This window comes from Lithobates pipiens, unplaced genomic scaffold (assembly GCF_037356315.1).
Source record: "Lithobates pipiens isolate NorthernLeopardFrog02 unplaced genomic scaffold, aLitPip1_a1.2 Scaffold_8, whole genome shotgun sequence".
In the NCBI taxonomy this organism is placed as follows: Eukaryota; Metazoa; Chordata; class Amphibia; order Anura; family Ranidae; genus Lithobates; species Lithobates pipiens.
Window position 1 is genome coordinate 429,896,335 of NW_027507903.1, and position 25,500 is coordinate 429,921,834.

A 25,500-nucleotide genomic window follows, 5' to 3' on the forward strand; every position below is an offset into this window, starting at 1 on the left:
TACACACACTATGAGCAAACAAGCAGGACGAAACTCTGGATAGCCACACACTGGAAAAAGACTAAGAGCCGGTTCACACAGCGGGCGAGGCGACACGCCTCGCTCTCGCAAGTCGCCCCCGTTCTGTACAATGGAACCGTTCTGAGAGGAGCGACTCGAGTCGCTCCGACTCAGAAAAAAGGTTCCTGTACTACTTTTGGGTGACCTCGGGGCGACTTGCATTGACTTCTATACAGAAGTCATTTGCAAGTCGCCGCCGAGGCCGCTGCAGGTCGCGGCGAGGCAAGTCGGAGTCGCCTCGCCTCGCCTGCAGTGTGAACCGGCCCTTAAAATCCCATCTTTAATTAAAACAACGTGGGTCACATCAAAACACTATCAAAGCTATGAGTAAGCACTGATTACGGTGCGAAACAGGTCAGCATTTTCCTGTACCCTGTTATTGTTTTGCTGTGGATTTTTTTGATTTTGTTTTGATTAGGGTTGAAACAACTAATCGATTACGAAATTGATTACTATTTTCATAATCGATTAATCGGCCAGTAATATAATGGGGTTAAAAAAAAACTAAAATGAGCCCTTTATAGTACAAAAATATAATCACTACTGTAAATATTACTTTCATCGTTCTACAGTAAACAAATGAACCCCTTCCAGTAGTGATTATCTGCTTTTTTTTGTACTATAAAGGGCTAATTTTAGTGTTTTTAACCCCATTATGTTAACGTCAGGCCTGGTTCACATCTATGTGTTTATTGGTGCTTTTTGCATAAACGCACTACAGTTCATTTACATGGTTTCCTATGGGACACGTTCAGATCTGTGCTTTTTTCAGCCGCTGCTTATTTGGAAAAGGTCAGGGACTTTTAATGCAAAACGGTGATTTTTTTTTTTTTTTTTTTTTTTTGTTCAATATACTTCAGTGGAGAAGCTGCAGAAAAGAATGTAATGTGTTTTTTGCAGCAACTTGTGTTTTTTAATCTGCCCAAAAAAATGCAAAAAACGCAAATTGCAGTAAAATCATGTGTGCAAAAATCAAAATGCACAGCAAAAAAGCACTGCAGAAACAGATCATGGGGCAAAAACTTCATAGGTGTGTACCGAGCCTTATGCCGGCCTCACGGATCAATTTTCAGGTGAGAATATTCAGATGAAAAACCTTTTGTACATTCGCTGAATGAGAATTTTGTTTTGAAATTTTCACTTCATTTCTGAACAAAAACCACATACACTGTCTGAAAATTCCTTTGACCAAGAAGTTTTCTATTATTTCCAAACTTCCAATTTTAATTTTTCTACCCATTCTCTGCTTTTCTAATCATTGCTGTTCCCTTTTTTCCTTTTGCGCACACCAATACACATTAACAGTCCAACCTCCTACTCTCACCTAGTAAAACATTTTCCATAGCCGAGTTCTGTGTGTGATATTTAGTTGCCTAATTATGTTGGTTTAGCAAAAACAATTTGGAAAATGAAAAAGTATTAATCCAGAGTGTAACTCATAGCATCGAGCTTGTGGTGCCATTTGAATTGCTTAGTTTGTTTTAATGTCCTGACTAATACTATTTTTTTTTTTCATTCTTTTTCCTAGATCATGGATCAGAAGTGGTTACTTTTTGCAGCCTTTCTAATTATTGGATTAGTAACAATAAAGGCACATGGCGGGGACCATCACCACCACCACCATGACCATGACCACGACCATGACCACGACCACGATGATGGATTAGACATAGATGACGATTTGGTTGATATCATTGAAGGTGAAGAGTCAAAGCCAGAGACCAGCACTCCACCACCTGCTCCAAAGGTGGGTCCCCCTCTCTAATTAAAACAAATGTTGCATCAATATTTAAAGAGGAAGTAAATCCTGATGAGTTTACTTCCTCTTTCATTCCCTGTAAAGGCAAAGCATAATGGACTACTATGCATCGCATAGTAGTCCATTATGTGTCACTTACCTGACACAGGAGCCAGCTGTCCCCTGTAGTTCTAAGCGTCCATCTTCTTGGTGGGTCTCGCTGCTCCGGCGCTGTGATTCGCCGGAGCAGCAATGACGTCACTCTCGCGCATGCGCACGGGAGCCGAGACTCGCGGCATTGCCGTCATCGATGATGCCCCGCTCAGTGCGCCTGCGCGACGCTGTCTACGGCGCATGCGCCGTAGATGGCGGTGCCCGTCTTCGGGCAAATATCTCCTAAACCATATAGGTTTGGGAGCTATTTCTTGGACCTACAGGTAAGCCTTAATCTAGGCTTAAATGTAGGTCAAAGTGGTTTGTAAGGGTTTACAACCACTTTAAAGTAATTGTAAGGGTTTGTTTTATTTGGAAAAAAAAAAGTATACTTGCCTCCACTGTGCAGCTTGTTTTGCACAGAGTAGGCCCCAAACCTGCTCTTCTGGGGTCCCTCGGTGGCTCTCCCTTCCTCACAGCAGCATTGTCCGCCTGGGGGGGAGGGAGTGTTGGATGACCTGACAGATTTGAATACAATAGCAGGCAAACTCCAGCTCACACTTTAAAATCGGTTACAGCAACAGGTTTTTTTTTTTCCTTTTGGAGTAAAGATGTTAAATAAAAACTGATAATTTTAATCACCCCTGTTAATGGCATGTCTCATCATTCTGCCAGAGAGCTTGTGCTTGTGAAGAACAGACTTGCTGGCTGGATCACCAGATGAAAATGGAAGAAAGCAAATAAAATGCAGCCATCGCATTTTCAGAATTTGTAAGATGCAACCTAATGTTTGCTTTTGAGTTTGGTACTGCTTTAAACATTAAAGCTAACATCTGTATAATTTAAGCATAGTTAAAAAAAAAAATGGCATCTGTAAGCCATGGAAAAAATGCAAAGTCCATTGATTCTCCATTTCAGTCTATGGTTCCTGAGGCCATGATTTTTAGAAGGTTCTAACGGGTAGAAAACACTGGTGCAATTTAGAAAGTGGTGCAGTGCTTTTATGATACTCTTGCACTATTTCAAATATTGTAGAAAGTTTTCAGGCAAATGCTTGGAAGTTAAAGTGGCAGGTAAATACAACTAAGCAATTGAACTGGCAGTGTAGAATACAGTTCCATTCTGCTTCTGTACCCTTTGGATAAAATGGATACCTTTTCCAGGAACACTTTCCTTATGTCAAACATGATTGTTTTACAGCCTCCGTGGCTCTATTAAAAGGAATCTCTATTCAAAATCTGCAGCAAGATTTTGTTGGTTGGGTCTGTAGCAAGAAGTGAAACACCCGTGGACAACATGTAGTTTCTGTTTATTCTGAATAATGGGTTGCACACAATGCATTCCCTCTTTTTGTTGCACATATATTTACACACACACACACACACACAGCCACACTGCTCCCTGTCTTTGTAGATGAGCACCTTTATGGATGAAATGCGTGGTTTGGGGAGATGCATTGCCTACCTCCCAAGTGTGGAAAGGTGACATATACATCCTGGAACTGTAGTAATAGTCCAGTATTTGGATGTTTATGACCTGAAATTGTGTTTTACAAGTGTGTGTGTGTGTGACTTCTATTGACTTACTTTATTCACAATAATGGGGTATGTGGCTGCAGGTGTTGTATCCATGCATGCTTTTGCCAAGTCATGTGCAGGAATTTCTACATTAACCACTTGCCGACCCAGCGCACGACTATGTACGTCCACAGAATGGCACGGGCAGGCAAATGGGCGTACATGTACGTCCCTTTGAATTTGCCGCCCTGCCATCGCGCTGGTCGGGACCCCCGTGAGTCCGGTTGCCGGACCCGCGGACTCGATCGCCGCGGGCATCCCCGCGATCGTCTCACGGAGCGGCCGAATGGAGAAGTGCCGTTGTAAACAACATTTCTCCATTCTGCCTAGCAACTAGTGACGCTGATCTCTGCTCCATGTGATTGGAGCAGAGATCAGTGTTCACTAAATGAAAGCCCAACCCCCCCACAGTTAGTAACACGCCCCTAGGAACACTTAACCCCTACACTGCCACCCACTGGTTAACCCCTTCACTGCCAGTGTCATTTACACAGGAATCACTGCATTTATATAGCAGTGATTACTGTATAAATGACAATGGTCCCAAAAATGTGTCAAAAATGTCAGATGTGTCAGCAAAAAAGTCACAATAAAAATCGCTGATCGCCGCCATTACTAGTAAAAAAAAAAATAATAAAAAATTAATAAAAATGCTATAAAACTATCCCTATTTTGTAAACGCTATAACTTTTGCGCAAAGCATTCAATCGCTTATTGCGATTTTTTTTTTTTTTTTTTTTTTTTTTACCAAAAATATGTAGAAGAATACGTATCGGCCTAAACTGAGGGGAAAAAAATGTTTTTTTATATATTTTTGGGCGATATTTATTATAACAAAAAGTAAAAAATAATGTGTTTTTTTTCAAAATTGTCGCTCTATTTTTGTTTATAGCGCAAAAAATAACCGCAGGGGTGATCAAATACCACCAAAAGAAAGCTCTATTTGTGGGAAAAAAATTACGTCAATTTTGTTTGGGAGCCACGTCGCACGACCGCGCAATTGTCAGTTAAAGCGACGCAGTGCCGAATCGCAAAAAGTGGTCTGGTCTTTGACCAGCAAATTGGTCCGGTCTGAAAGTGGTTAAAGGGTTCTAGTGGTCATTCTTTGCACATACGGAAATCTGTTCCAGTGGGTGAATTCATTGCAGTGAGTAGGGACTGTTCCTCTGAACCTCCTGATTGAAAAAGGGGTAAACGGGAAGGGGTTACATGGTTTGGTTCCGTTTTATATAACTGGAAGAATTGCTTTAGCCAGGTTCAAGGAGGATTTATTGAAAGCATGAGAGGTCTTTTTAGATTTTATCTAGTAAGTGTGTCACTACTTCTAGTATCTCAAACTGGGTTTGGTCAAGTCATTGACAGTTACACAGTCCTTTTAACCACTTCAATACCGGGTACTCCCCCCCCCCCCCCCCCCCCCTCCTGCCCAGGACAATTTTCAGCTTTCAGCATTGTTGCGCTTTGACAATTGCGTGGTCATACAACGCTGTACCCAAACTAAATTTTTATCATTTTCTTCCCACAAATAGAGCTTTCTTTTGATGATATTTGATCAACATTAGGGTTTTTATTTTTTGCTAAACAAACTAAAGATAGAAATTTTTGAAAAAAACAAAACTGATGGGCAGCGCTGATGAGGAGCTGGTGACAGGGATTACTGAATGGCATCTGAAGTGCGCTGACAGGCATTAATGATGGGGCACTGATTTGCACATTTATGGGCACTGATTGGTACTTTAGCCACTGGCGAGCGTTCTTTATGGGGCACAGGCTGGCAGCTCATAGGCAGCTCTGATGAGGGGCTGCACTGATAATCAGTGTGCTGATTATCAGCGCAGACACCCCCTCTGACAGGGAGAGCAGCCCATCGACTCTCCCTGTCAGCGCGAACCGAGAAAAGCCATTCTGGTTCATGCGCTGATCAGCTGTGATTGGTCACAGCTGATCACTTGGTAAGAAGCCTCTGCGCACCGGGTTTTGTTTGTCACGTCATATGACGTCTGGTCAGGCTAACAGAACCACTTTGCTGACGTCACATTGCTATGTGGTGGGTGGCAAGTGGTTAAAAATGGTTTTTCTAGCTGTGGGGACCCTACATTAGATTTCTATCTCCCAGCTAGTATAAACCAAATGTTACTAAAAGAATGTGGCTAATCGTTTTGGGGTCATAATAATAAATGTGGGTATAGCACAGTAAGACTAAGAAAATAAAATCTTTAATGGAAGTTCCTATTAAGACTTTACATAAATTACAACACGTGTAATAGAGTTCATGTGATTGTCTTGCCTGTTCTCTGCTGTATGTGGGGTGAACTACAGGCCACATTAGAGTCGAACATTACTGCAGTGGTTCTGATGCAAACGCTTCTAGATTCTTTTGATGTATATAAATATTTTTGGTGATGCATGGGGGCAATATGGCTTCCGTTTTATTTATAGCAAGGCTGGGTGTGTTCTCTTATCAGGAAAAGGTGGTGACTTAACAGGAGCCTTTAGTATTTTTTTTTTTTTTTTTTTTTGCAGTCAATAAACTCCCCAGCATGTTATCCTATGTGTTTGTGCACACTTATGCTGTTATCAGCAGTTGGGGCGTTTTCTGGGTGGGAAAAAAAAAACAGAATTAGTGTCAATCACCCACTCCCGGGAGACTGCCCAGCAACATCCTCCTCCCCCCCCCCCCCCCCCCCCCCCAAATCTTTCCTCCGCCTGACTAGTTAGAAAACCTTGCATGCGCAGTAGGGAACTGACTGTAAAGCTGAAAGGCTTCACTGCCTGTTTCCCTCTAGTGTTTAACGGTGGCAGCACCTGAGAGCTGATCCAAAAATCGGCTGGGGTGCTGACATTGTGGGATCGATAGACAGGTAAGTGTCCTAATAAAAGTCAGCAGCTATAGTATATTTGTAGCTGCTGACTTTTTTTTATTTTTTGTTGGTGGGGGTTCGCAAACTCCTCTAACTATTGTGAATGAGCAATCGGGCTTGTTCACTCATAGTAAAAGATCATTCAGAGCTACAGCTCTGTTTATTTTTTGCCAGTGCCCTGTATGTGTACAGCAATTTGACAGGTCACACTGTCGTCTGACCACAATGCTTAGAATCCAGGGGTTGATTTGAAATGGACCAAGCGCAAAGTGCACTTGGTCTCCTGTGACAATAAATAGTAACATTTTAGTAATGACTTTACCACAGTCTTCTGTGCTACCCTTTTAGTAGTTGACCTGTTTGGGTATCCCCATCTAAACTTTTCTTTTGCCAGGAGTACTTTTAATGGAAACACATTGTGGAACTGTAAACTGATTTTGTACCGGGAGAGTTACCTGCAATTCAGTGCTCGATCCCTTATAAATTTGACCCTTCATACTAGTAGTGTCCAAGACACCCGGTTCACACAGGGGCGACTTGTCAGGCAACTTGGCTGCCTGACAAGTCGTGCTCCATTCTGTACAATGGAACTGTTCTAATAAGAACATCTCAAGTTGCTCTGATTAAGAAAAAGCTTCCTGTACGTCTTTGGGAGGACTTCAGAGTGGCTTACATCTTTACAGAAGTCATTTTGCAAGCTGTGCTGTACAGGGCAGATTCAGAGTTCAGACTTTGAACTGCCCCTGTGTGAACCAGGTCTAAATGAAAAGCTCAGGCAGATATGTAAGAATAACTTGATTACTTAAAGAGGAAGTAAACCCTGATGGGTTTACTTCCTCTTTCATTCCCTGCAAAGGAAAAGCATAATGGACTACTATGCATCGCATAGTAGCCCATTATGTGTCACTTACCTGACACAGGAGCCAGCGAAGTCGCCGCTGTCCCCTGTAGTCCGCATCAATCTTGCTGGTGGCGTCTCGCAGCTCCGCCGCTGTCATTCGGCGAAGCCGCCATGACGTCACTCCCGCGCATGCGCACGGGAGTCGACACGCGCGGCAGCTCCAGTCTTGGAAATGCTGCGCTCAGTGCGCCTGCGCGCCGCTGTCTACGGCGCAAGCGCCGTAGACAGCGGTGCCCGTTTTCGGGCAAATATCTCCTAAACCATATAGGTTTAGGAGATATTGCTTGGACCTACAGGTAAGCCTTAATCTAGGCTTACCTGTAGGTCAAAGTGGTTTGTAAGGGTTTACAACCACTTTAAGTAGTTAGAAATTTGTAACGAGATATTTAAAAAGTATATATTTTTTTAATATTATGCTCCAGATAAAAGCTACATTTGCTTCACGGCTTAGGGGAAATCTTGGGTCAAGATGTGATCCCTTTTCCAGGATCCTAGAAAAGAAGATGGCGAATCTTGAAAAGCATATGATCCAACTAGAACTAAAAGTAGGGAGTAGAATTGTTATGCAAGTTGGAGATTTGCACATTCTGCACCAACACTTTTCCAGCTACTGAATTGAATCTGATACTTTGCAGTTTTGTTCTGCATGTCTCTGTACTAGAATGTGATTTGGTTATCCCCTTATTACTGTGTACTTTGACTGTACAAGCTGGTTGCTTTCCAGGCCTTCTACTTGCACACTGACTTTATAATCTGCAGACAGCTGGCATGATCTCTTGGCAAGCTAAGTGCTCTGTGTGATGCACATAACTTCTCCCTATGGGATGTGTTCCCTAATGAGGAGTTTGTACAAATTTGATGCTTTAGCTGAATATTGGGGACCTATTCACTATAAGCTCAGTGCAAGCAGCAGCCTTAAAGTGCTGTTAAATACCCTTCCCCACCCCCCCCCCCCCCCGCAGTCCGGCGGACAATTTTTGAGTCAAAACTACTTTCTAAGTCCGCTGGACTTTTGGGGGAAAAAAAGTCCGCCAGAGCCCACACACGGGTGCATTATCCGGCGGACTCTGGTCTTGTGTACGCGGCATTAGGCTAGGTTTACATCTATGCGGTTGGTGCAGCCCACGTTCACTTGAATGGGCTGCTGTACAAAATCCAGGCTATAGGTTCCAGCACTTTTTTTAAAACCACAGGCACACAGAAATGATGTGGTGCTTTTGTACCGTGCAATTTCCTGAAAACGCGCTCCATGTTTAGATGTGTGGGGGTGCCATTTACAATGAATGGCGGCCCCACGTGCATTTTGTCTGTGGCTGTGGTAACGGGTGTGATTCCTGCTCCTGCATCAACCCACACAAGTATGAACCAAGACAAGGAAGAGTTACTGGTTGGATCATAAGTGAAATAAAGGATTCTTTCTTTCCTAAAAGAAAACTAATGCACCCACAATCTTTTTTTGGTAAGCTGCATTATTACATTTTTTGGTTTACTGATATCTTTAGCTCTGTTTTATTGCATGGTTTCATGTGTCTTTGTTTTTTTCTTTTTTGTTCACTACAGGTTACATACAAAGCTCCAGTCCCAACTGGTGAGGTCCTTTTTGCAGAGTCGTTTGACAAAGGCACATTGGAAGGGTAAGAATGTGTAGGCTGACTTTGTAATGCTTGGAATGAGATTTTGGTCTGCCATTGTATATCCTGTTAATGCACTTTTAGTCTCCTTAACTAAAAAAAGTCAGTTTGAGAATACAGATAAAATTAGAAGTAAGAAGATGTCTTGCATAATATCAAGCATGTAATACCTTCTGTAAGGTTACTGTATGTAAATGTACAATTAAAGTGGTGTCATCTCGATTCATGAGGAGCACAGGATTCATAGACAACTAGGTTATATACAGTGGGGCAAATGGGGCAAGGTCAGATGAGTCTGGCCATTTAAAACCTTTGAGATTGACATCACCTGTTCTTCTCAGAAGATTGAGAACAATCCATGACACTGGCAGGTCTCGGCTTTGCAAAGGGGGCAGTGCATGCTATAAATTCTGCAGGGTGCCCCAACTTTTGCAGACGCCATTTTCTTTGTTTTCTGTAATTTTGAAAGTGTAAATGATGGAAATCTAAACTTTTTTTGACATATTATAAGAATGTCTAATGTTTAATTTGATGCCATTTGGAGATTTTTCCATCTTTCCTTGGCTTCGTTATGCACATTAATACACATTTTTACCTGGGGTGCCCAAACTTTTGATCCCCACTGTACACAAGGATTTTATTGTGACAAACAAAAGCCATGACAATCCTATGTAATTCTCCCACTGCCAGCATGCCTTAGTTTTTTGATGGTGTCCTGGGAGGATAGATGAAAATGATGTGTTTGAAGGCTGTACCTGGACTGCTGATTGTGGGGTTAGCTTGTTATGTGACCTATGGTCACTGGGTTCTGCATTGTGGGGCTTTCTAGACCCAAGTGTACTTTTTACTGCGTAGTGTTTTCCAGGTCCAGAGCTGTGGCAGAGCCCCGGTATGATCCTGTGTATTAGTCACTCACTCTGAGTAGGCAATGTGGCCCTGAAAGTTGTCTCTTTAGTAACTTGACAGTGGCGCGTCCAAGCCTCCTGATTCTCACTCCATGTAGGAAATAAGGAACGGCGCACTGACCTTGTGCATTACCAAAAATTTTAATAAAGGTAAACGGCAATGTTTATACTCCAAATATTGTTCTGAGGAGGGTAGCAAGACCTTTGACATTCCATATAAAAGGGCTGATTACATCACATACCTGTAGACCTAGCACCCAAGCGCAGGAGATTTGTTTTGTGACTTCAGTCCATGTGCCAATTTCAGCGAACATCTGGATGAGACTGGACAATCCCAATCTTAATCCACTGTTTGTTGTACCTCAGTCTTTCAGACTCTGCCTCCTATTTTGTACTGCAGACTTTGCCCCTAACCATAACTAGTGGTTTCTTTGTCTGGTCCCAATGATAATCCCTCTTTAGTTTGGTTGCTCAGACTTATCCCTGTTGCTTCCACACTGGACCTTTATAACGGGGTGTTTTGTTACGTTGTCTCTACCCTACTTTCCCAGATTTTTCTTAACCTGTGCTGAACTATGCTATGTTTCCGTGTGCTGCATTAGGTTGTTACTGTTTTGTGATGTGCTGACATCTAGTGGCTGTTTTGGGCCACTACAACTTGTGTCATTTTTGGTATCTACCTCTGTCCTCCCCTCCTGTTTAAGGCTAATTAGTTTAATGCTGGGGAGATACTTCCATGTTCCCTCACTCAGTGTTGGTTATTCAGAGATGGGAATTTAGGAAAGCCATTGTCTTACACTTTCAAAAGACTGGAGCAACAATCTTCTGTGCTCCTATTTAGCTAAAGGAAAATTGCTTTGAATTCAATGCTAGTCTTATTTAAGAGTTAAACTGCCTATGGGTGGTGTCAAGTTAGCAGGTGACCATACTGTCCAGACAGACTGGGTCTAAGGAGGTATGTCAATGCATAAAGTAGCATTTTAAAACAAAACCTTGCCCTTTTCTTCTTCTGCATTGCAATTAGGTTTCTATCACCTAATGTGTATTGCCCCAAATGTTTTTGGGCTGCACAAACCCCGAGACTTCAGTTTCCTATGCTGGTAAGATCCTAGGTTGCAAATACTGTACTGTTTTTTTTTTTTTTTTTCCTTCCCATCCTTATTCTAAGGAGTCTGTCATCCAGGATAATTCAACCCATTACAGTGCTCTCCTATTCTTTCCACCCTGTCTTTTGATCTATGTGGTTTCTGCTATTATTTTTCTGAATAAGTATCTGGCTACTTTTGTACTTGGTGCAAGAGGCAGATCCTTTCCCTATGATCCTCATATATCTGCTCTGTCTCCCAGGCTTGCATGATATGCTTTCCTGTTTTACCAGTTTGGGTTCTATGGCATTGTTAAGACTTTTTTTTTTTTTTTTTTTTTTTTTTCCAAGGCTTTGAAATGTTTTTTGTTTTCTATTGCTAAATGTGGCTACATTGCTTATTCTTCCTCTTAATGCACTTTCCTATTCAAAAGTATTCTTAAGTAAGACTTTCAAAATTTTACACTTCTTTCTTCCTTTCAGATATTCTTCATCCTTTACATTCCCTGAACTCACTGAATGTGTCCTATTACCCTGTGGTTGCCTTAAAGAGGAAGTACACCCTGATAGGTTTTACTTCCTCTTTATTTCCCTGCAAAAGGTAAAGCATAATGGGCCTCATATGCATCGCATTGTAGCCCATTATGTGTCACTTACCTGAAACTGAAGCCTGCGATGTCACTGCTGTCCCCACTAGCAGTGAGTGTCCATCTTCACCCCCTTCCTTCTGTGGGCTGCGAACTCTGGCTCTGTGACCGGCCAGAGTTGTGTGACGTCACTCCCACGTATGCAAGTGGGAGCCGCCAGTCATGGTTTGACCCATTTAGAAATGGCACGATCTTCCCTTTTCTAAAGTGCGCATGCGCCGTAGACTTTATTGTAATTATATCCTAAACTGGAGGTTTAGGAGATATTTCCAAAACCTATGGGTAAGCCTTAATCTAGGCTTACTGGTAGGTAAAAGTTGTTGTACAGGGTGTAAACCACTTTAAGGAAGGACTACTGCTGAAGGCTCCTTTGAGAGCCGGTATTATCAGACTTTTCATCTGCGATTTTCAGTGTGCTAGTTTGCTAATGTTTGTTCTAGGTTTACATCCCCTTGCTCCTCCTAACAAAGCTCTGTTTGTCTTTCACCTATTCTCGTAGGATTATGTTCAGACAGGTTTGCTGCATATTAATTACCACATCCCACAACACCTTGGGATTTGGACACTCAGATCTAGTCTTTCTACTTCCTGTTTAGTGTGTATATATACTCTTAAATATAATTATCTCTCTCACACACACTGTTGATTACCCTGCCTCTCCCCCTTTTTTTTAAAGGATAAGTTAATTTATGTTTATGTCAGGGCTTGACAAATTTGCTTAGAATCTAGGAGCCAGTTATTTAAATCCTCTGCCCAACTGCATGCCTGGGGAATCGAGCAATAGGAATTGTGCATGCCTGATGCCAAGAGAAAAAAGGGCAATATTTAAAAAAAATAAATAAATCAACTTTTGTTTTAAGATTTTGCAAATACGTTTTTTTTTTTTCCTCCATAGATGTGCTCTGATAGGCTGCACTAATGGGCATTGATGGGGTGGCATTGAGGTAGGAACTGATGGGCACTGGAAGGTGGCACTAACAGGCACTGGAAGGTGGCACTGGATGGCGGTACTGGATTGCACTGCTTGGCACTGGCACATGGCATTGGTAGGTGGCACTGGAAAGTGGCACAGGTCACTGGCAAGTGGCACTGGATTGTACTAGTTGGCATTGGCAGGTGGCACTAACTGGCATTGGCAAGTGGCAGTGGATGGCACTGGATTGCACTGCTTGGCACTATCGGGTGGCATTGGTAGGTGGCACTAAGTGGCAGGTGGCACTGGTTGGCACGGGCAGGTTTCACTAACAGCCATTGGCAGGTGGCACTAACTGGCAGGTGGCACTAGGCACTAACTGGTGGCAGGTGGCACTGATTGACAAGTGGCACTGGGTGGCCCGCGTTGGCACTAACTGGCACTGGTGGATGGCACTGGCAGGTGGCACTGGTTGGCAAGTGGCACTGGATTGCATGCTCTGCAGTGCTGCAGCCTGTGAATCTGTATGGAGAGAGAGAAGAGCTGACAAATTCAGCGTTTTGTCAGAGGTGTGCGGGACCTGGGGTGGGCGACCCAGCAGCTATCCAGCCAATGATTGGGTAGTGAAAGGGGTGGGGCCACATACACGTAACGGCCCCGCCCAGATCTCATCCTATTGGCTGGTGTTGGATAGCTGGGTCCCTCCAGCCCACCCCGACATTCAGCCTCAATTTTGACAGCTCCTCTCCACACAGTTTCACACACTGCGGCGCTGCTCTGCCAACAGTGTGTGGAGAAGGGAGGAGGATGTCAGCAGCTGCTCTCTTCCTGCTCCATCCCGACTACCAGACAGTGCTCTGTGTCTGGAGGGCCTCCACTTTCACAAGAACCCACAGCCAGCCCTGTAGCAGAGGCACCTGTCAGTGACAAAAACCCATTTTGGATTTGTCGAGCCCTGGTTTATGTACAGCGTGACTGCATGGGTTCTTCCCCCCCCCCCCCACCTGCCACAATTTAAAAACAGCGTGGCTGTGTGTGGCTCTGCTCACACAGCCACATTATTCAGAGATCTGTGAATGAATAAAGTACAAATCCCATCTACCACTGCGGCAGACAGTATATCGTGTTTTTTTTTTTTTTTTGTGAACTTCAAGGGTGCTTGTGAGCACTCTTGTAGTACATTGACACTTCTTGCACCTAGTAACTGTCTTCCCATGCGGGAGGTATAAACGGACAGCTCTAATGATTGTCTGCAGGGGCCTGGCATTAAACCTGTGATCCAGAGATCGGGGGTGCTATGCACCTGTAGCTGCTGACTTTCAATAAACTGAAAAACAAGTGGAACTCTGCTTTATGTGTAATAAAATGGAATGACACAGGGAAAAGTATTGAACACACTACCTGAAATGTATTTTTTTTTTTTTTTTCTTTTCTTCTGTTGACCATGTTGCTGTTAATGTTGACGTCAAATTTTGATTTTAGTTTGTCAGTCTTTTGACTAAAATGCCATTTTAGATTTGTATATCTGAATTGTTTTAATTGTAGCCAAACTTTAGCCGAATAAATTCAAATGGGTTTAGTTAAATTGTAATGCATTTTAAAGCATTTCTCTAGAACTTCCAAACTCCGGAGTAAATATCGAATAACTTGTAGTAGGGGGTCGACCGATTATTGGAGCGGCCGATATTCACGTTTTTTTTTTTTTTTTTGGTTTTGAATACAAAACCAAGTGCAGAGGTGGCTTTCAAGTGCAGAGGTGGCTTGGGGTCTTATAGACCCCAGATCCCTCCATAGAGGAACGTTCCCTGTCTATTACTGTCACAAAGATGTTACATTCCTTGTGACAGCAATAAAATGTTAAAAAAAAGAAAAAATTAAAGGACAGTGTAAAAATAAAAACTTTAAATGTACAAAATATCGGCACCTGCTATCGGCCTGAAAGGTAGCCAAAAAAAATAATTCATAGTGGCCCTGGAAAAATTATATCGGTTGACCCCTAACATGCAGTGGGGGATGGGAAAGTAAATGGGAGGGCACAGGGCAGAAAACTGGTCTGGGGAGGCTGTTATATTATACAGTACTAAGCACTGCTACCTTACTGGGTGGTGGTTTGCAGGGCATTGTTCCAGAAATCCCAGGCAGCAGCCAGTCATACGGGGAGCCTGCACCTCTCAGCCAATACAGCTTGTCAGGGGGCTGGGGCTTTGACAGATGAATAGCCCAGAAAAGAGGAAGTTCAGGTGAGAAAATGTCCCTCCCTCACATTTTCTTTTTGTATTGATGATGAAAATTTGGAATTGATTATCGTCTTGGTTCTCGTCAGTTGACTTAGAGTGGTTGTAAACCCTCACATATACCGAGTGAATTGAATAGCCACAGATGAAGGACATCCTCCTACATGTGTTTTACTTGTATATCTACCATCTTCCCCTTTCTACGCCCTTTCAAAAGTGCAGATCGTGTAAAAAAAAATATATATATATTGTCAGAGGAACGAAGCACCAGGGAGAAAAGCAAAGAGCTTTGGAGAGAACACTACAGATATATGTGCTTAGTTCAAATTTCATGAATGGGGTTTACAACCACTTTAATTCAATTTTTCAATCCTTAAAAAAAAAAATAATAATTAACACTGGTTGCTGCTTGGTCCAATTTTCCTGCTGTTGCAGGTATATTCAGTTTCCACCCCTATTTTTGTGCACAGTTTTTGAAGTCCTTTTTCTACTTTAAAGGTGCATAGTTGCCTCCTAAAAAAAAAAAAAAAAAAAAAATTATTATTATAATATCACTTTAAAAAAACTGACCCTGTCATTTCTTCTGGGTTCCTGTTTCAAGCTGATCACAACAGGCAGGGAAGAAGATTGGTACAGTCATTGTCAGTTTGCATTCCTAGGGTTACTGCTGAGTTACAGGATGCTGTGGCAGTTGTGCGGCAAGGCTCCCTAACAACTTCTTGTGGGTAGGCTTATTTACACATAGTGGGGAACATGCGCGCCCCCCCACTGTAGTGACAAGGGCCCTGATGAGGCTTTGATAAAAAAAAAAAAAATGTATATATGAAAAAGCAATGCGTTTTTACATGCAATTCCATTTGTTGTATAATTTCTTTTTAATGCAATGTGTTCACAAATACTTTTAATGATGGACTAACACAAAAAAAATCTTGTCTAGGTGGGTCCTCTCAAGAGCCAAGAAAGATGACACCGATGATGAGATTGCTAAATACGATGGTAGGAACACTTCTACTTTCTAAGGCCATTTTATAGTCTCTATTTACATAGTCTTCTGTTTACATCCATTATGCTGAATTTATAAAGCTTGTCTGAGAGTTCAGAAAACAGGGCGGAGAGCTGAAATTTACACTCTGTAGAGCTCAGTGAGGAGAAAAGATCCCCCCCCCATACAGCCCACAGGAACAGAGATGAGGCTGTCAATCAGCTGGAGGTCCCTCCCCTGTCACTATTTATTTTCTCTTGGTTTCAGCAAAACTTATCATAAGTGATTTATGCTGATAGCAGAGGAACGATGCAGCAGACATAAACAATACTTAGTCCTTTTAACTGAGGCAAGTACACACTATACAGGGATATGCTCTTCATATTTCATGTCTGAGGTTTACAACCACTTTAAGCATAAAGTTGCCTTTTTTTGGTATTCCTGTTGCTTTAGCAATCCAGTGTTGAATGTTGTTAAACGTAACAACTCTACAAAAAAAAGTACACAGAGCACTTCAAAATAGACACAGTTTTGACATAGTTGTATGTCCCTTCAGTGGATCGCATAGCTAAAAAAGGGCAGAATCCAAGTAGAGGGGAAGTATGAGGGAGAGGGGAGGAGGAGAAAAGAAAGGATAGCTGGGAGGGGGCACATGCCAATTCCAAATTCCTGATCCATACCACTAGATCAAGTCTGCATTTGGGTCGGCGGGGGGAGACAGTTCCAGTGGTAAAGATCCCCAAGAGTCTATCCAGGAGGACCATATCTTGTCTGACAATTTCTATTGACATGTTGTTTTATATAGTGGTAAGACTGCATTCAGGGTATTCCTCCAGGTGAAGATGGTGGGCGGAAGCTCAGACTTCCATTTCAACAAAATCTCCCTGCGGGCATAGTAGGTGGCAAACGCCACAAACAGTTTCTTGTATTTCCCAACATTGGGGTCACTAATCACATTTAACAACAAAGTTTCTGGCTGCCATAGGAGAGAGATTTCAGCTGTCTGACATCAGCCAGGACTTGCTCCCAGAACCCCTGTAACGCGGAGCATGACCAAGTCATGTGCAGAAAGGAGGTTTCCGCACCTCCACATCTAGGGCAGTCTGGGGACCTATCCCTGTAAATGACCACCAGTCTCTGCGGTGTATAATATAGCCAGATGCAAGAATTTCAACTATATGAAACTGTCCCTAGCCGAGATCATGGTCAAGACATATGAGGAGACACAGGACTCCCAGTCTTCCTCTTCAAGGGATGGTATGTCCCTTTTCCATTTCGCATATATTTTAGTCAGTTTAGTAGGTACAGAGGCTGACATGTGAAAGTAGATTGTAGACAGGGGGGCCATTAGGACCTTAGTAGTTGTCAGTCTCTCCACTGGGTCCGACTCGAGGGTGACACCACCAGGAAATTGCTGTTGGAAGGCATGCCTCACCTGTGGAAAACAAAAAGAACATCCAATTGGGCAGTCGTCTGCTGTCCGTTATCGGATGCTTTAAGCCCACTATTCCTCTATTTGCCCATATCTGTGAATCTGGTATGCCACCGAAATTAGAAAGATTAGGATTGCCCCACAGGGGCACGTGGAGAGAAATAGTGCCTGGGACACGGTATATTACCCTGGCTTGATTCCACACCACAATGGTTGTGCGCATCAGAGTAGTCAGATTGGGGTGAGCCCTGACTCAGAGGAACACAAAGTTGCTAAGCGCAGCATATGAACCCAGAATTGCTGCTTCCAGGGTCACAGCCGGATTATCAGTCACTAGTATGGCTGCTCAGTAATAGTGCTGGAAGTTGGGAAGAGTGAGCCCGTCCTGTCCCAATGACAGTTGCAGTGTGGACAGTGCCAATCTTGGGTACCTTGCCTAGCCATATAAAGGAGGAGACTATGGACTTGAAATAGGACATTGGGATTATAATTGGACTATTTCTGAATAGGTATAGGAATTTTGGTTTGGAAGACCATTTTAATAAGATTCGCTCTACCCACTGGGGTCAGGGGCAACGACTTCCAGTCTGCATCTTTTCGAGAAATTCACCAGCAGGGGAGCTAGGTTGAGATCCATGTGTTTGGCTATTGGCCCACCCATGCATATCCCCAGATATTTAAAGTTGTCCACCCAGACCAACTGACTCTGCATGGGTGGCCTAGGTCTGGTGGAGTTTAAGGGTTATCAGTTGACTTTAACACCAGAATATAGGCCAAATTCATTAACTATCTGCAGGGCCGCTGGGAGTGAGGAGGAGACGTCGTCCAAATACAGAATAGTGTCATCTGCATACAATGATATTATTTTCTCCTCCACCACTCTCACCTGAAATCCCCAAACCGCAGACGCATCTCAAATTTTCGAGGCCATGGGCTCCACTGCCAGTGCGAATAGCCCTGGTGAGAGCGGGTACCCCTTCCCAGAGGGAAGGCCTGCGAGAGGGAATTGTTAGTCCGTATTCGAACACTAGGGGAGGCAAACATCATGCGCAGCCAATTTAATAAATGTTGGTCCAAATTTCCAGAGGACAGCCCAGAATTACTCCCATTCAACCGAATCAAAGGCTTTTTCGGCGTCCAGGGACACCACCACCCCCAGACTATCCTCTGGAACCCTATTCATATGTGTCAGCAGTCTACGTATATTGATATCTGTCCCCCTGCCTGGCATGAACTCGGATTGACCTGGGTGTACAAGAGCTGTGATTACTGTGTTCAGGCGGCCTGCCAATACTTTAGCAAGTATCGTCAAGTCAACATTTAGGAGTGATATGGGCCAGTAGGAAGAGCATATTTCAGGATTCTTGCCAGGCTTAGGGAGGACTACAATTACCGCTTCTGACATAGATGGAGGCAAAGTACCTCCCTCAAGTGCCTTCACCAGATCCACTCGGAATGTAGGGAGGAGGCCATCCGCATATTGTTTATAGAACTCCTCCAGGTACCCATCCAGGCCTGGTGTCTTCTTGTTTTGCAGGGATTTTACCACCATTTGGATATCTTTAAGGGTCAGGGGGCTATCCAATTTCTCCCTGGCAGTATCTGTAAGACATGGTAAATCTACCTGGTCCAGATGTTCACGCAGTTCCTTTTCTGTATACTGCGCCCTGGGGCTATAGCAGTCCTGGTAATAGGAAGCAAACTGAGCATTCATTTGGGGCGAGTCAGTCAGGACTTCCCCACTGGGCGACTGGATCCGGGATATGGATACAGGGGAGGAGTGCTCCCGTGATGGCCATGCCAGTAGACGGCCGCTCCGCTCACCCTGCTCAAAAATCCTCTGGCTCTGATGGAGCAAGTGTATCCTTGTAGCAGAGGTACGGATGAGATTGACATCTCTCAGGCCCTCTCCAAGTTGTGAGTATGTCTGGGGTGATCGGTCTCCTAACATATGCAGATTCCAGAGTTTTGGCCCTGGCTTCAGCCCTCTGTCGATCCCTACGGGTTCCCTTATGGACATTACCGTTGTGGGCTTGGAAATTCCCCCTCATGCAGACTTTAAATGCATCCCAGGTGTCCAGAATAGAGATGGTTCTATCTCTCTTTTCCAGAAGTTACCCATATCAGCCTTACCTGGGATGTCTATCCTCGAGTCGGAGAGAGAGCCAGGGAAACCGGAGTCCGAGAGACCCCCTTCTAGGCAGGATAGTGATGCCCTTCACTCTAGAGAGGACAGGCCCCCCAGAATACACCAGGTCAATCCTGGAAAATGTTTTTTGTATGATGCTGAGTGGCATGTAAATGCTTTCAGTTGGGGGTTCCTCCATCGCCAGACGTCTGTGAAGTTAAACCCTTCTGCCCAGGTCTGAAATTCAGTGGCAGAGCCGGACGACTGGGTCAGCCTATCCATTTTGGGGTCTGGGACCATGTTGAAGTCGCCCATCAGCAGGACATTATCCGTGGCATACTGCATACATTTTAGTTACAATTTGGTACAAGAAGGAGATCGAGGCAGGCGGGGGAACGTACAGACCCACTATAACTAGCTCAAAGTTCATAATGGTTGCATGAGTAATGACAAACTACCCACCAGGGTCCACCTCTAGCGCCAGTAGTTGAAAGGGTAGAGACTTGCGTACAAGAATACTCAACTCTCCTTGCGAGGTCCGAGTAGGTTGAGTGTTAGGAGTGACCCACCCAGGGTCTCCGCAGGCTCGTGTTTCCTGGAGAATGCATACATGGGGAGAGTGTTTTTGCAAAAACTGGAACACCAGTGATCTATTAATCTTGGAGTTTATACCCCTGGTGTTCCAGGACACAGTTTTACAAAAAGACATTGGGCTTCCTGCACCACTCTGCAGGAGGAAAGACATCTTTGAGAGTTTCCAAGCTCCCACCACACCACCATTTTCAAACACCTGTATAATAATCCCTGTGCTGAACATATAGTAAACTGACTCAGGTAGGCAGTGATTTGAATAAACCAAACAAAAACCCCAACCTCCCCACCCAAACCGGAGGGGGCCTTCCTCCCAAAACAGAAAGGGGCAACCGGCCCCTGTGGGGGTGCAATGTGCAAGAAGGCACCGGAGTCCCGTACTCTGAATTACAGTACAGGGCCTGAGTATTGGAGTCCGGCATACAAATTCAAAGAAGTCGCCTGGGCTGGGGGCAGTAAACGTAAGTTGCAAACGTAACTTGAGTGGTCAGAAGACAACTTGCCAACAGGGTAAAATCTTCACCTCCTCCCCGTGATTCCAGAGGATGGGGTGGCCCGTAAGATATGTACACATGTGCGGGAGCATAGCATAGTCTAACTAGGCACTATGTATCAGAGGAAGGAAGCAAAGCCAGGGATTATAGTATCAGTTGTCAGTGTGACCTCCCCCCCCCCCCCCCCCCTACACGCACGCACACACACACACCCCCCCCAAGACCCCAGTGGTGAAACTTCCACATCCCCACCAGAGCAGAGAAACATGGGGGTTGGGGGGTTCCTATGCTGAGACCTCTGCTGGGGAACTCCCAGAAGGAGAGCAGTGGATCAGCCATCCAGTGCAGAGGGTGTCATCAGGGTGCAGACATGAAAGTCTAGAGCACTGTACGTCATAAAACTCAGGTTTCCCTTTAGTGCAGGCAAGCAGTTGAGGCAGTTCAATAAGGCAGTCAATGCAGCAATAAAGTGTCAACGAAGGTTGATTCAATGTCTGCGTACCATTTAAATCCAGGATAAGGCCTCCGCAGGCGATGCAAAAAAATCGTGTGGTCTCCCCATCTTCCACCTGCAGCCTTGCTGGGAAGAGCATGCTGTACTTGAGCCCCTTAGCCCCCAATTTGGCGCGAACTGCTTCAAACAACTTGCATGGGGTTTCCATGGTGTAATCTGGAAATATCAGCCTTGCGTTTTCAAATTTGAGCTCTTGGAGTGCCCCTGGCCTCCCTCAGCACCATGTCCCTGTCTTTAAAGTGTAGAAGTTTAAAAATAAAAGTGTGGGGGGAGGACCCCGGCGGTCCATGTGTAGCCGGCATGCGGTGGGCCCTTTCAATGGTGAAGGGGGAGAAGCATGCCCTCTGCAACAGCTCCTTAAGAAGGCGCTCGGTACCTTTTGACCCCTCCAGGAGGCCGACGATGCACGGATTATTGCTCCAGTTCTCCGCGTCCTCTGCACGGCTTTCCAGGGCTTTGAGTGTGGAGGTCACCGGTATGTGTGTCTTCGGTTGCTCCACCTCCGCCACTCGTCCACAGAAGGAGTCCAGGTCTTGGCGACTAAAGTCCACGTTTGTCTGCAGGTGATCAATCTTGTCCATCAGTGCAGCCTGACCTGTGGCAATAGTCTGCAGGGCAGTCGCGAGATCTCCCACCATTGCAGGAGGTGAGTCCGCGGCCTCCGCCTGGGACGCCATCTGGGCAGAGATGGCGGCCTGGCCTCTGGTCTTGGCCCGGTCCTGTGTAGCCACTGCTGACTTTGATCTCTGGGATCCACCACCGGGCATGACCCGGAGATCTTGCTGTGCCCTCGGGGTGTTTCCACCACAATTCTCAGCCCAGGTGTCAGGTTAACTGCAGGACTCCAGGCGCTCTATTCCTGAGCGTCCTCTCCCGTCGCCATCCTGGACGCACCCTGCCTCTGTGTCCTTAACAACCATGTCAGCTGTCTATGGTATTCCCCTCCCCGCCGCCTCCTCCCCCTCCTGCCAGCTGTCACCAGGCCTGAACTGGATGGGGCCACATGCCCTCGGCAGTGCTGGGTGTACTGACAGACAGGGTCATATTTACAAAGGCAAAAAAGGTGTTTTCCTTGTTGGGCGACGCTGACCAGTTATGCTGCTACAGGAGGGCAAGGGAGGCAGACTCAGCAGAGGGTGAATGAATGATAGTGTTCATCTGCCTATTGAGCCTCCAAAACGCGTTCTTGTAGCGCGGCTCCCCCTCCCTCCTCTCTTTAGCCATCTCTCAGGGACTCCACTCACCCCCATCCTATGAAGAATGGACAGAACTTTGCTTCCTCCAAATTGCTCAGATTCACCCAACTGTAACCTGTCCTCGCGTGCGGTGCCGGCTCCTTTCTGATTTGTATGTTGCTCAGACTGCAGTGTGTGCTGACATCTGTCAGAGTGCACTGTAAGGCACTGCAAGCTGGAGGGACAGCAGGGATGTGATCACTCAGCGCAGCCCAGAAAGCACAAGATTCTACTATTCTGTTTCGGTAGATCCCTTCATAGGAATGCAGGTTACGGGAAAAAGTTTGGGTTACTGGGGTAAGTCTTCAGGTAACCTAAAGGCTGTGATGTGTGCTATCACACCTCCCACCTAGTGTCTACGTGATTGATAGTCAAATGAAGGGTTATCTGTCGTCCAATCTGTGTGAAGGTCCTGAATGGGGATAGGAAATAAAGATTCATCTGCACAACATACTGATAATCCTCTGATAGCTCTACTGGGATCCTCACTGATTAAGGGCTCTAACTATTTCCTATGTAAATATTATGTCATCCTATGCACCAGCCTCGCTCAGCCCCCCTCTGAGAGCATAACAGGCCTTTAGGTCTGGTATGGATTTTAAAGGGAACCCCCTACGCCGAAAACAGCGTGGGGGTCCCCCCAGATCCATACCAGACCCTTATCCGAGCACGCTACCCGGTCGGCCAGGAAAGGGCGCGGGGACGAGCCCCCCATGTTGATGAGGACAAGGGCCTCTTCCTGACAACCCTTATCGGAATCAGTAATAAGGTGGCCCCCGGATATCGGCCCCCCACCCTATGTGAGTTTGGGGTACAATATACCCCTACCCATTCACCTGTGAAAAAAATGTAAAAAAAAAAAAACACAACACACAAGGGTTAAAATAGTTTATTGCACAGCTCTGGGGGTCTTCTTCCGACTTCGGGGGTCTTGTCCCCCTCTTCAGTTCTTCTTGCCAAGCCACCATGCATTCTTCTAGCTCTTTTGCAAGCGGTGGCCCGGTCTTCTGTCGCCGCTGTCTTCTGTTCTTCTCTTCTGGAGATGCCTCGTCGCTGTCTCCGGTCACAATGACAGACGCGGCGTGCGGCGACTTATATAGGGACATCACAGGATGATATCCCCGCCCATTATGATGTCACAGTCCCAGAGGATGCTGGGACTGTGACATCATAATGGGTGGGGACATCATCTGGCGATGTCCCTTTATAAGTCGCCGCGTGTCCTGTCATTGTGACCGGAGACAGCGACGAGGCAACATCTCCAGAAGAGAAGAACGGAAGGCAGCGGCGACAGAAGACCGGCAAGAAGAACCGAAGGGCACAAGACCCTTTAAGTCGGAAGAAGAGGGCGGCGAAGAAGAAAGCCGGGCTCCTCCGCTAGTAAAAGGGCTAGCAGAATATAGCGGAGGAATCCGGCGCTCGCTCATCCCCACCCCCTTTCCTGGCCGACCGGGTAGCGTGCTCGGATAAGGGTCTGGTATGGATCTGGGGGGGTCCCCCACGCTGTTCTTTTGGCGTAGGGGATTCCCCTTAAAATCCATACCGGACCTAAGGGCCTGGATGGGGAACCCACGCTGTGTGTGTGTGTGTGTGTGTGTGTGGTTTTTGTTTTGTTTTTTATTTTGGCGTGGACTTCCCCCCTTGAGAACTCATTCTCTGGCCACGGCAAAAGTCTCCTGGCCTGGGGCGACTTAGTCATGTTGTAAGTCGCCCCAAGTCATGTTGAAATCGTGTCCAAGTTGCCTCCAAAAGTCATGTTGCCCCTGTGTGAACCGGCTCTTAGTTGTACTTTGAGATGGTAGTTTATCCTGTCTTGTGACACAGAAACAAATGCGCCAAAGTAGCTCCTGCACCTGTTTTGGCAGTGAGGTTTGCACAATTTTGTAATATGCATTTTTGGAGCTCAATGAAACGTCTTTCTTAGCCACATTTTAAAGTGGCAAAAAATGGCACTGCGTGATGAGCATTTCCAGAATGGGAAGGTGTGAATGGGGCTTAAATGTTTTATTACTTGTTCTCATTCTATTATAGTAATTTTATCATTTTCAGGTTATCTGCTAAACCTAGTAAAAGTTCTACAATTGGTAGGGATCGATCATTTTGGTTAGTTGGGGGGGACAAAATTTAAAAGGAAGGTACATGTAATCACTTTGCAGTTTGAGGGAAAGCTCTTTATTACAAATAGAGGTTAACTGTTGCTTAACCACTTGCCGACCGCCGCACGACGATATACGTCGGCAGAATGGCACGGGCAGGCATATGGGCGTATATATAAGTCCCTGCCTGCCCGCGGGTTAACCCCGTGATCACCCCCCGTCGCCAGTGTCACTAAGGCTGGGTTCACATTGCAGCGGTTTATGAGAACGGATGTGATTCGCACCGCACTGCAGTGCAAATCACATCCGATCTCTGTGCGATTCGAGTTCAGCCATTCGCCGCACCCGCCGCAAATTCGCACGGGACCCTTTTTTTGGCCCGCAGCAGAATCGGATCGCATGGGTGTTCACACCATGCGATCCGAGTTTGCAGATCGCACTGCGATATGCGAACTGATCTGGGGGTGTCAGTAACATTTCACTGACACTCCCAGCAGTTCGCATAGGGCAGTGTGAACTGCCGCCGGGAGGCATGCGATGCGGGAACCCGCCGCGGATTCGTGGCGTTCCCGCATCGCTCCAGTGTGAACCCAGCCTAATAAGCGATCATTTTTCTGATCGCCGTATTAGTGTCACAGGTGACGCTAGTTAGGCAGGTAGGTATTTAGGTTCGCCGCAGCTTTTTATAGCGCCAGGGACCCCCATATACTACCGCATAAAGCCCCCTGATTGCCCCCTAGTTAACCCTTTCACCTGTGATCACCATATAACTGTTACAGGTGACGCTGGTTGGTTAGTTATTTTTTTATAGTTTCAGGGCACCCGCCATTTATTACCTAATAAAGGTTTAACCCCCTGATCACCCGGCGGGTGTCATTTGTGACTAATAACTGTTAGGGCAGTTAGGGTTAGCCCCCTTTAGTTCTAAGGTACCCCCCTAACCCCCCCAATAAAGGTTTAACCCCGTGATCACCCCCCGTCGCCAGTGTCACTAAGGCTGGGTTCACATTGCAGCGGTTTGAGAACGGATGTGATTCGCACCGCACTGCAGTGCAAATCACATCCGATCTCTGTGCGATTCGAGTTCAGCCATTCGCCACACCCGCCGCAAATTCGCACGGGACCCTTTTTTTGGCCCGCAGCAGAATCGGATCGCATGGGTGTTCACACCATGCGATCCGAGTTTGCAGATCGCACTGCGATATGCGAACTGATCTGGGGGTGTCAGTAACATTTCACTGACACTCCCAGCAGTTCGCATAGGGCAGTGTGAACTGCCGCCGGGAGGCATGCGATGCGGGAACCCCGCCGCGCATTCGTGGCG

At 45.6% G+C, this 25,500-nt stretch overlaps 1 protein-coding gene across 3 annotated transcripts in view; it reads left to right on the forward strand.

Annotated features, from left to right (window-relative positions):
- Window positions 1–25,500, forward strand: part of CANX (calnexin) — a 95,468-nt gene that overhangs the window by 20,965 nt on the left and 49,003 nt on the right. For all 3 annotated transcript variants that reach the window (XM_077474287.1, XM_077474285.1, XM_077474286.1), the window contains exons 2-4: window positions 1,589–1,807; window positions 8,851–8,924; window positions 15,642–15,700. In XM_077474287.1, the coding sequence (XP_077330413.1) occupies window positions 1,592–1,807; window positions 8,851–8,924; window positions 15,642–15,700 (349 nt within the window). In that variant the 5' untranslated portion in view covers window positions 1,589–1,591. The remainder of the gene's footprint in view (window positions 1–1,588; window positions 1,808–8,850; window positions 8,925–15,641; window positions 15,701–25,500) is intronic.